Source organism: Numida meleagris, chromosome 4, assembly GCF_002078875.1.
Source record: "Numida meleagris isolate 19003 breed g44 Domestic line chromosome 4, NumMel1.0, whole genome shotgun sequence".
Classification (NCBI taxonomy): domain Eukaryota; kingdom Metazoa; phylum Chordata; class Aves; order Galliformes; family Numididae; genus Numida; species Numida meleagris.
This window is the reverse complement of record NC_034412.1, coordinates 39598231-39609318: the sequence shown is the minus strand read 5'-3', so window position 1 is coordinate 39609318 and position 11088 is coordinate 39598231. Positions and strand designations below refer to the sequence as shown.

General features: G+C 59.5%; 2 protein-coding genes across 3 annotated transcripts; one reads left to right on the top strand and one right to left on the bottom strand.

The window, feature by feature from the left end:
* Positions 4-4286, top strand: GSR (glutathione-disulfide reductase). Of its 2 annotated transcripts, none has more exons than XM_021394316.1 (13): positions 4-159; positions 575-601; positions 1081-1169; positions 1345-1414; positions 1525-1672; positions 1768-1822; positions 2077-2176; positions 2570-2656; positions 2829-2990; positions 3158-3269; positions 3343-3474; positions 3578-3711; positions 3883-4286. In XM_021394316.1, exons 1-13 carry the CDS (start codon positions 31-33, stop codon positions 4030-4032), a joined length of 1395 nt encoding a protein of 464 aa, XP_021249991.1. In that variant the 5' UTR covers positions 4-30; the 3' UTR covers positions 4033-4286. The 2 variants fall into 2 exon arrangements, with proteins under 2 accessions (XP_021249991.1, XP_021249992.1); XM_021394317.1 differs by having other exon boundaries at positions 47-159; positions 1275-1414.
* On the bottom strand, positions 7718-10752 carry BTC (betacellulin). Its single transcript, XM_021394329.1, has 5 exons — positions 10613-10752; positions 8684-8755; positions 8401-8518; positions 8137-8283; positions 7718-7969 (listed from the first exon to the last, which is right to left on the bottom strand). The coding sequence occupies exons 1-5, from the start codon at positions 10683-10685 to the stop codon at positions 7864-7866; spliced, it is 516 nt and encodes a 171-aa protein (XP_021250004.1). The 5' UTR covers positions 10686-10752; the 3' UTR covers positions 7718-7863.

The following is an 11088-nucleotide window of genomic DNA, read 5'->3' as shown; positions in this document are numbered from 1 at the left end:
CGGGCGGGAGAGGGAGGCCGCAGCTGAGCCATGGCGGCGGCCGCGTACGAGCTGCTGGTGCTGGGCGGCGGGTCGGGCGGGCTGGCGGGGGCGCGCCGGGCGGCGGAGATGGGCGTCCGCGTCGCCTTGGTGGAGCCGGGACGCCTCGGCGGCACCTGCGTGAGTCGGGCCGAGGCGGCAGCCCGAGGGAGGCGGCGGCGGGATGCGGTTAGCGGGGAGGGCTGGAGGAGCTAGCAGGAGAACGGCTGGCTCGGGGAGAAGCGGCGGCGGTGCGCTTCCCCGCCCGAAGCGGCCGCGCGACTTAGGCTGCTGGAACGCGGCCGCCAACTGCGCGCTCGCTGAATCTCTCGTGTGCCACCTTCGGACCGCGAGCACCGCTGACCTTCCGTGCTCTCCCTCGACGAAGCGGAGGGCTGTGATACAGCGCGAGGGACGCGCCGCCTGCCCTCTTCGGCTTCCCTGGGCGCGGGGCTGCCCTCGCCGCCGGCTCTGGGCGGTCAGAAGCGGCGCGCAGCGCTATCGGAGCATCGCCTCTTTCAAGCTGCGCTAACGACTTGCTCTCCTTCCCTCCTAGGTCAACGTTGGGTGCGTGCCAAAAAAAGTGAGTGTGCTTTTTTTTGCTTGCAGCGTTTTGTCCCTGGGTCTGTTTCGGTCGCGGCACAGAGCCCGGTGCCTTGGGTTTTTCCCTGAGTGAAAGGCAGATAACTGCACTGAGGTCAGGGCACAGCCTGCGGGAGGAGGGTGTGGGGAGGAAGCAGGGCTCGCAGAGCGTTGAGCAACTGCACCTCCTTGGGGCACCCACATCCCTGTCCCGTGGGCTGGTCCGGGCAGAGGTATGGCATCAGGAAGTGCAGCCTGCACGCAGCCAAGAAAAGACCCAGTGGCGCAAGCCAGCGGAGCCAGCTGAATTGCCTCACACACAAAGGGTGGTCACAGTCGTGCAGTGGCCAGATGCTCACGCAGCAGACCTCAGGCCCCCGTGGCGTTTTCCTGAAACCACGAGAGCCCACTGGGTGTAACGGGCTCATCCTGAAGCCTGCCGCACCGGGGCACTGAGTGGGTCGTGCTCTGTGTGAGCAGGTGATGTGGAATGCCGCCACGCACGCCGAGTTCATCCACGACCATCCTGACTATGGCTTCGAGATATCTGGCGTCAGGTTCAACTGGAGGTGAGGCGCGGGCTGGGCTGTGCTGGGTGCCAGCCCCATTGGGGAAGGCACCTGCCTGCTGTGCAACTCATGCCCATTTTATTTTGGATCTCCTCTGCCATGCAGTGAGAGTGTCTCCGATGAGCTCTGTAGCTTCATTAGTTGGCGGTGACAGTAAACTTCCGTCTTTTTCCAGAACCATTAAAGAGAAGCGCGATGCTTATGTGAGACGCCTGAATGAGATCTATGAAAATAACGTAACCAAGGTGTGGATGCTTTTATTCCCTGAGCCTGGCATGGAAGCAGTCCTTTCTGTGTATTTTCTGTATCTATCTGCTGCTGGGCAATACCTCGGCGCCCTGCTGTTGCTCCACAGGCTCGCATTGACATCATCCGTGGCTACGGCAAGTTCACCTCCGATCCGGAGCCCACCATCGAAGTCAATGGGAAGAAGTACACGGCTCCTCACATCCTCATTGCAACAGGTGGACGCCCATCGGTCCCTCCCGACTGTAAAGTTCCTGGTGGGTACCCACATAATACCAGCAGGGAGCAAGTGATGCAGCTGCAGGAAGTTTCCTGCAGTTATCCATGGTAAAATCACCGTGTTGCTTTGCAGGTGCCAGCCTTGGTATAACCAGTGATGGGTTCTTCGACCTGGAGGAGCTTCCCAGGTACAATGGGATATCTCCCATTCCGGTGATGCAGTGGAGAGGTGAATCCCAGAGCTTGGTGGCTTCTCGGTGGCTCCTGCTGATCACCTGGCTCTTCTCAGCTCTGCCTTGGGAGGTTGCATATGCTGCTCTGCAAGGCTCCCACTGTGGTGGCACCCAAGATGAGCTACTTGGTTTGGGCCCAGGAGAAGCTGCCAGGCTTCCGGTGCTTGTCAGGCTCCAAATATGTACGTGGCATTCTTGCTTCTCTGCAGGCGCAGCGTGGTCATTGGTGCAGGGTACATTGCAGTGGAAATCGCGGGGATCCTCTCCACACTGGGCTCCAAGTCCTCCTTGCTTATCCGTCGGGACAAGGTACTGCTGCTGGCCAGCCCCATGGTGCCTCCCACTGCAGCCACATCCCAGCTGGCCACAGGTCTCTGGCAGGGCAGCCAGGGAAGCTGTGGGTGAAGGCAGAGCAGAGGCATGCTGCTGAGCCCATCCCTGCAGCTGCGGAGCATGCAGAGCTTTTCTGTAGCAGTGCGTGCCATGGGACCTGCTTCCTTCAGCTTCATGTTGAGTCATGAAGAAAGCAAACTAAAGATTAAAAAAACAAAGAAGCGCTTTACTATGAGGCAGAAGCAGCCCATCCTATTTGTGACAGAGTGGGGCAAGAAAATGGGCAGAAGGGAGATGGAGGCAGATAGGGGCGTTGGGCATCCTAGTGTATGGGCTATCATCTCAGAGGGCTGCATGGTCCTTGTCTAGGTCCTGAGGACGTTTGACTCACTGATCAGCACAAATTGCACGCAGGAGCTGGAGAACACTGGAGTTGATGTCTGGAAGCACACACAGGTATGGGCCCTCGCTGGGGACAAGATGAGGTTGGATGTGATGATCTTGAAGGCCTTTTCCAAGCTGAGCAATTCTGTGATTCCAAGATGGATGGGGTGGCACCCCAAGCGAGGGTGGTTGCTTACCAACCCTACTAGCACCTTCCCACCATGGCCCCTGGTTGTCCCCACAGGTCCAGGCTGTCACAAAGTCCCCCAATGGCTTGCTGGAGGTGAAGGTGATATCCTCTGAGCCCGGCCACAAGCCAACTGTGAGGGTGATCCATGATGTGGACTGCCTTCTGTGGGCCATTGGGCGGGAGCCAAACACGGAGGAGCTGTGCCTTGACCATGTGGTGAGACAGAAATGTGTCCCCTTCCCCTTAAGGATTGCCATCCTTGGGCTGCAGAGTTTCTTGGTGCCGTATCTCTGCTAGGCTCAGTTCCTCCATCCAGGGACCTTCATGTTGCTGTGAGGACCACAAGGTCCTAAGTGCCAGCACGGCTGGTGTTCCCCTGGCAGGATGTGAAGGTGGATGCCCAGAACCATGTGGTGGTGGATGAGTTCCAGAACACCACCAGAAAGGGGATCTACGCCATCGGAGATGTCTGCGGCAGAGCCCTCCTGACTCCAGGTGCGTACTGGTGCCCTCCATCCCCTCGTACCCCAGCAGAGCCATGCCTCAGGTACCCTGTCCCTCTTCTTAGTGGCCATCGCGGCTGGGAGAAAGTTGGCACTTCGGCTCTTTGGTAACCAGCAAGATGCCCGGCTTGACTACAGCAACATCCCCACTGTCGTCTTCAGCCACCCACCCATTGGAACTGTGGGCCTCACGGAAGGTAAGGACAGGATGACCTGCAGAGAGGCATGCAGGTGTTAAATCACAGTGCTTGCGTGAAGAAACAGGCTGGGGAAGCTGATGTGTGGTGCCTTCTGCTGCAGATGAAGCCATCGCTGCGCATGGGAAGGACAACGTGAAGATCTACTCCACATCATTCACCCCCATGTACCATGCCGTCACCCAGAGGAAGGTGAAGTGTGTGATGAAGCTGGTGTGTGCTGGCAAGGAGGAGAAGGTGCGTGGAGGGCGATGGGGGTGTCCCTACCTAGGAGGATGCAGGCCCCCTTGTGGGGATCTCACTGCTGGGAACACCACTGGCTGTTCCTGTGGAGGGCTACCAGTGGTAGTAGCGTGCACCCTGGCTGTGAGTCTGGTCTCACACTGGCCTCTTGCTTCTTCCTGGAAGGTGGTGGGGCTGCACATGCAAGGCCTGGGCTGTGACGAGATGCTGCAGGGCTTCGCTGTGGCCATCAAAATGGGAGCCACCAAGGCCGACTTTGACAACACAGTTGCTATCCACCCTACCTCAGCAGAGGAGCTAGTGACAATGCGCTGAAGTGGAGACAAACTGGTGGCAGCTGACGCTGAGGAGGCAGTCGTTGCCTCTTGGCAGCACTTCCTCTGTGCAAGCTAACCACATGAGCATATTTCACCTCTTCCTCTCTGAAAAATTTTCCTAGGTTGTAGGAAGTTATTTTTTTCATGTCTTAAAAAGTGCCTTAATGTCAGCCAATTGCTTGGAAGCAGTGCAGTGGTAGAATCAGCGTGGTGTGACCCAGAGTGGAAAATAAATGCAGTGATGCTGGCAAACCTTTGCCTTGCGTGTTATAACTACTGTCCTGCGCTGTCCAGTGCAGGGCAGGAATAGGTGCAGGGGCATCATCCCAGCCTTAAGAGGCAAAGGCAGGGAGTCACCATGGGATGCTAAAAGGACAGGGACAGGCTTGCGAACTGTGTCTACATGCGCTTCCTGAAGTTCACCAAGGCCAAGTGCTACACCGGGCTTGGCCCGCACGGCTCCTCACTCGCCCCTCCAGCCGCCGCCATTACGTGGCTCGGGGGCGCGGGGCTGCCGCTCGGACCCCAGGGCGCCTGCGCGGCGCGGCCGCCATCTTCCCTCCCTCCATTCCCCTTCCGGCCGTGGGCGGCGCCGCGCTGCTGGTGCGGCTGTGGAGCGGCCGGGGCCGAGGGATGAAACCCGAGGGGCTGGAGCTGAGCTGCCCGCCTCGGCATCGCACGTGAGCCGGACGTGGGGCAGAAGGAAAGGCGAAGCGGTGCACACGGTGATGGCTTCTGGAGCAGAGAACGCAGCTGGGTGAGCAGTCTGGGGCTCAGCATCAGAGGTGAATTCTCGCATTGCAGGGGCTCAAACCCAGGCTCAGTAAGAGCGACAGCTGTGCACTCCCGCGTCTTGAAAGCAGAGACTGAATCCTGCATTTCTGGGGTCTGAAAACGGGCTCATTTGGCTACTGTCTGGCCACAGACCATCACACATCTTTCAGCCTATACAACAAGCTCCTTGGGATGCTGTGGGAGCTTGAGAACAGCCTATTTTTGGAACTCAGAAGCAGGTGCGTTTGGCCACTTTGGGGGCTCAGACACAGAGACCAGGGCAGCTGCCTTGGGCCAAGCCGCAGGGCTGGCTGTGTGCAGAGTGGCAGGGAGGAGTGCTCTCAACCACAGCACTGGTTGTATTGGTCCCCAGAATGCAGGGCAGTGGTGTGCACTGGGCTGAGCCCATGTCCGAAACTCTCTGGGTGAAACATGACTTTTCCGCTCAACTGCTTATTTAAATGTTTAAACAATGTCCAGAATAGTTACCAGCTGGCCCATGAAGTACAACAGTTAGAAAATGATGACAGTTCGTATTAGTATTCACGTTATGACAATGATTTATGGCCTTGTCAAAAGCCCAGGCTGCTGGAACAAGCAGGAGCTGGAAACAAATGAGCCAGAGCCACAGCAAGCTGGAGACTGCTAGGACTGGAGACACCGATTAATGGTAGATACAGGGAGCCAGAGGTGTGCAGCGCTAATTAATCAATAAATTCAACTGACTAGTAAGTAGTTTACAATGTATAACTGTGACGTGCAACATTACAGTTATGACAGTGATTGATTTACAACCTTGTCTAAAGCCCAGACTGTTGCAACAAGCATGAGCTCTAATGAGCTGGAGACATCCAGAACTAATAAATCAGTAAATGCAAAAACTAGTCTATACAATGTACAACTATCACATTCAATAGTAGTAATCAAGTTATGACAGGGATTGATTTGTGACCTTGTATAAAGCCCAGACTGTTTTAACAAGCACAAGCTGTATTTCCCTGGAGCCAAAACAGAGGTCGAAAAGTCCAGGAGACTTCCGGGATCTGTCCACAAGCTGGAGCTGCAAACAAGCTGGAGACAAGCATGGAGCTGCCTATGAACTAGAGACACAGCAAGCTGGAGATGTCCAGGGTTAATTAGTCTATAGATACAAACCAAATTAGTCAATATCTATACAGTACACAACTAAGACATTCAGTATTAACGTTCAAATTACTACGATTGATTTACAACCTTGTCTAAAGCCTACATTGTTTTAACAGTTTTAATAGCGTGAGCTGTGAATACCTGGAGACAGAAATGAGCTCAAGCTGCAGTGAGTTGGAGGCATCCAATAAATTGTAGATACTAGAAGCTGGATGTTTCCAGGCCTGATTAATCAATAAATCCAAACTAGCTAGTCCATAGTTTACAACATACAACTATGACATACCATACTAAACTTATGATAGTGATGGTTTATAACCTTGTCTAAAGCCAGGCTGTTTTTACGAGCATGAGCTGTGTTCTACTCACGAAGAAGAAAAATTGCTTCTGACAGGTTCTTTGCAATACCAGGCAAAGTATTTGCAGGTAAGCCAATAGTCACATACCAAAAAAAGAGCTGAACTCACACAAACGGTGAAGGAGCTCTCTAGCTATACAGCCCTCTATAGCAAACAGCCTAATCCAAGGGGTAGCCTTTCTTCAGTGGCTGGCCCTTCTATGACCCAGGGTGGCTGCACCCTTCTGGTCACATGGGGAGCACAGGTGCAAACAATTTGCCTGTGCTTCCTGGCCCAGCCGCTCCCCTCCAGCTGTGACCCAACAGTTCCTCTACAACTGTAATAAGCCAGAGCTGAAACAGAGCTGGAGATTAAACGAACTGGGGACTAAACAAGAGACTTGCTGGGCTAGACGTATCCACAAGCTAGAGCTGCACATGAGCTGGAGAAATCCAAGGCCAATTAATGAATACAAATGAATTAGCATCTGTGCAGTGCACAACTGTGAACTGTAATATTCTGATAATGCCAGCAATCGATTTACAGCTTGTCTGAAGCCCAGGCTGTGCCAAGAAGCACAGGCTGTGGTTACCTGGTGCTGGTGGTGTCCACGCTCCCTACAGTGCCTCAGGGAGGTGTGAAGTGGGGTGAGTGCGGGCTGGGCTGTCCCCTGCACCGAGCGGGCTGCCAAGGTGGAACCACGGTGGTGGTTGCAGTGGGAGAATGAAATCCTGCAGCTGGGGGAGCATGCGTACATAGCTGCGAGCAGGTCCCAGCCCTCGGGAGCTGTTCTTCCAGCAGATCAGGGCCCCATCATGCACTGTGGGCTAGAGCCATGGGCAGAGAAGGTGAGGAGCTGCTCGATTTCCCAAAGCCCCGCTGGAATCAGGAGGCAGGAGCCAGCTGGATGCACAGTTCCGAGGCCGCGTCAGGCCTCGAGCGGGATTTACTTTGCACCGCCAGCCAGGAGCTGCCGCTTGCCACCAGCCCGAGGCCGAGCTGTGAGGATCCATGCCGAAGGCTGAGTGTGATACCTCGGCGGACGGGCGGGGGAACAGGCCCGGGACACCACCAGGGCCACCCCACAGCCGCGGCCTCCTTCCCGCCCCAGTCGCTCCTCGCGGCGCCACGCGCCCGCTCCCCCGGAAACAGCGCTGCGCTGCTGCGCCCCCTTCCGGCCGTGCCGAGACCTGCAGCGCTCCCGGCTCTCGAAGCCTCCGAGGGACAGTGGCCGTCCCCCCCCTGCACTGCGGCGTCCCCTGGCGGGCGCAGAACAACACAACAACGGCCCGGCGCTGAAGTCCCGTCGCGCGAGGCGGAGCCAGGAGCGGTGCTTCCCGCCCTGCCCTGTGTTGGGGGGAAGATACAGGGAAGCGGGCGTGGCGGGGGGGAGGACGCCTTTGCAACACGCAGACAGGCGCGGGCTTTCGGTCACCCCTTTATTGGCACCGTGACAAGCGCGACCCCTCGCCCACCCGGCCGGCGCTGGGACCCGCCCGCAGGTTCCTGGCGGGCAGCCGTCAGCTGTCAGGGCTTAGGGGGTCCCCGCTGACCCCCCGGCCCCCGCACCTTCACGCAGCGTCCGTCTCCAGCACATCTTCGCTCCTCGAGGGCGCGTTCTTGTTCAGCGTCTCCATCTCCTCTTCCTTCCTCTTCCTGCGCTGCTTCCGACAGTGGCTTTTAGGGAACAGTGATGAAACAAATGAGCGGAACGAGGCATTGGTGATGCCCCGCACCTATCCCAGCAGCCCAGACCCCACATCCTGCACCCAAACGGCACCTGTCCAAGCTCAAGGGCCGTGCAGGCCGCTCCCACCCCAGCCCCTCGCCCCAGCCCCACGTACTGAGCGCAGAGGCAGGCGCAGACGACAAAGACGATGAGGGTGACGATGGCGGCGATGAGGGAGATGACCACAATCTGGCCCCGGTCGCCTCGCAGGTAGAAGATGTCCACCTGCTCACACCGTGCCCCCGTGTAGCCTCGCTCACACCTGCCCGCAGCACAGGGGACAACAACAGGGGTCGAAAAACCGCCGCACCACCTCCTGCCCCATCCCCGCAGTGTGCTGTCCCCCCATCCCACCACGTCCCCTCCGCTGGCAACTTACATGCAGGCCGGTGCCGCCTCGGCCACGAGGAAGCGGCAGCGTCCCTTGACGCAGTAGTGCCGGTACTCCTCAGGGCACCGGGAGAAGTGTCCCCTCCGCCGCAGCTGCGTCACGTTACCTGCAGGGACCCAGACGGGATGCAGTGGGGGCATCGAGCAAGGCCTGCTGCCGGCTCGCGACCTTGGCCATCACCAGCTCAGGGCCACTGTGTTGATAAGCGGCAGCTGGCCTCCGCGCCAGACAAAACATGGCAGCTTCCCTCTCCGCTCCCACACCTCCTCACCTGCACAGCCCTCGCAGGGCAACCCCTCGGTCACGTTTGCATCAGCGCCTACACAGCTGAAAAGCGCCAGACCTGGAATGAAGGAGAGCAGCTGAACAGGGATGGGGAGGTTGGCAGCCGCAGGGAGGGGATCCCTTGCCTTGCCAGCATCAGCTTTTCTCCAGGCACAGAGGGAGGGGTGCTGCTTCCTGCCTGTGGGCACCCAGCCAGCGGCCTGCACGCTCCCCATGCCGTGATGGTGTGGTCTGGGGGGTCCAGAGGGGCAGAAGCCAACAGGAAGGGTTTGGGGGACATGAGGGTGGCTAGCTGGCAGAGCCCCAGGTAGCCGGGTGGCCCCTTTGGAAGAGCCTGGCTGTCCAAAAACCGTGTTAGCAGTAGAAGTAGGGAGGTAGCTGAGCTGTAAACCAGCCCTGGTGGCTTCAGGCGTCACCAGACCAGCACCAGGTACTGTGACATCCCTCCTGCTGCTGCAGGGGAACATCCATCATGGGGCAAACCCAGGCACTCACCCCTATTATGCCACTTCATGGGCTCAGATGGGAAAGGGACAGCCACCTTGGCCCCAGCCTTAGGGCGGTTTGCATGGTGGTGTGGTAATGAGATCTCAGCACACCAGCGATGACCCAGCACAGCCACACTTCCCACGGGACAGGTCCTGCCGGTGGGGCTGGTGTTCACCACAGCAGCGTGTCACCAGGGGCACATCCCTATCCTGTGGGGAAGGGTGGGCAGCTGTGCTGTGCCTCTGGGCCACCTGGCTTGCCTGCGAGGGCCCCATGGCAGTGGCAGAGGGACTGAGTGGGCAGGCTCCTGAGTCCCGCAGCCAGCAGCAGAGCCTTTCCTGGCACCCGTGTCCCTCCGGACTATATATAGGCAGCGCTGCTATAACAGCACACGTCGTGTGACTGAGCGCCAATAGGCTCGGGTGCAGCCTCCAGCATGAGAGCTGAGGCCCGGCTGCCCCCCCAGCACCAGCTGCGGGCTGACTTCACCCCAGCGCGGGACGACCCCGGCAGGGCAGCTTCCCCACCCTTACGGCAAATAGCTGCCACAGCTGCCCTCCTTCTGCAAGCCTCCCGCAGGCAGCCTCCCCTCAGCAGGGTGGTGGCATGGGGATGATGTGGGTGGTGGCAGCACTGTGGGGTCTCTGGCAGACAGCTCTCAGCCCACCCGCCACAGATGTCCTTCCAAGGCTGGATCCCACAGTCTCTATCTTCCTATGCTGGGCACCACAGCCCCAAAAACAGGTCGGGCACCATTCCCCTGCGTGGGTGTGGGCTGGGCAGAGCATGACCCAGCCCCGCCAAAGGGCCGAGCCCCAGCTGCTCACGGCAGCGGGCACATCTGGGACCCAGGGGGCTGCCCGCTGCCCGAAATCCACCCAGTAGATGGGGGTGATGGGTGGCACTAGGGCTGTGCTGCCCCTGAAAGCAGCTAAACCAAGTGCCTTCCTAAGGGAGGCTGTGGGGCAGGATGCCTCCTCATTTAGTGCTGCAGGAGTGCCTCTGCTCCAACACGGGCACCTGTCGGGCAGGCACTCGCTGCCTAGTATCCTCTATCGCTGGTGCTGCTTAGGACAGCAAAATACATCCACATGTCCGCGCGTCCACACGTCCACGCACCCAAACGTCCACCAGCGCTGAGGCTGCCCGCGGGCAGGGTCCCGCTGCGGGGTGCCAGAAGCGTCCCATTCCCCCTCCGGGGAGGTTTCAACCCGAGGGACTCGGCTCGGGGAGCAGCGGGACGGGACCGGGGAGGGAACACGGGGCACGACATGCGGGGCACGGGGATGGCGACAGGTAGGTACCGGGAAGGACGGGGTGGGACGGGACAGGACGGGACGGGGAGCACAGGGTGCGAGCACTCCAGGACCGTGCGAGCCCGGTGCCGGGACAGACTCCTCCGCGCCGCCGCGGTGCCGCCGCTTACCGGAGGCGAGGGCCAAGCACAGCAGCAGGGGGCCGGGACCGCCGCCCGGGACCGGGGCGTCCGCCGCTTCCATGCGCGCCGCAGCCTCCGCTTGCCCGGTGCCCGGTGCCCGGCGGCCGCGGCGGGGCGGGGCGGGACGGGGCGGGTTGGGGGGCGGCTCTGCCTCCTGCTCCTCCTCCTGCTGCTGCTACTCCCCCCAGCGGCGCGGAAACCCACGGGTGGGACCCCCGGAGGGGATCTCCCGGTCCGCGCCCCCGCAGGCTGCCCGGGCGCTACGGAAAGGGGGTTCGTTCGCACCCGTCCAAACACCCTCACGCGGAGCCTCGGGCTGCCGTGCGGCGCCGCGGGTGCCAAGAGGGTGGCACGTCCCCGGGGCGGCCTCCCGGCTCGTCCGCACCCTCATGAGCTCAGGGGGAGGAATGACGGACTGGAAAGAAAGCGGTGACCTCACGCCGCGGGATGGCGGCTGTGAACGC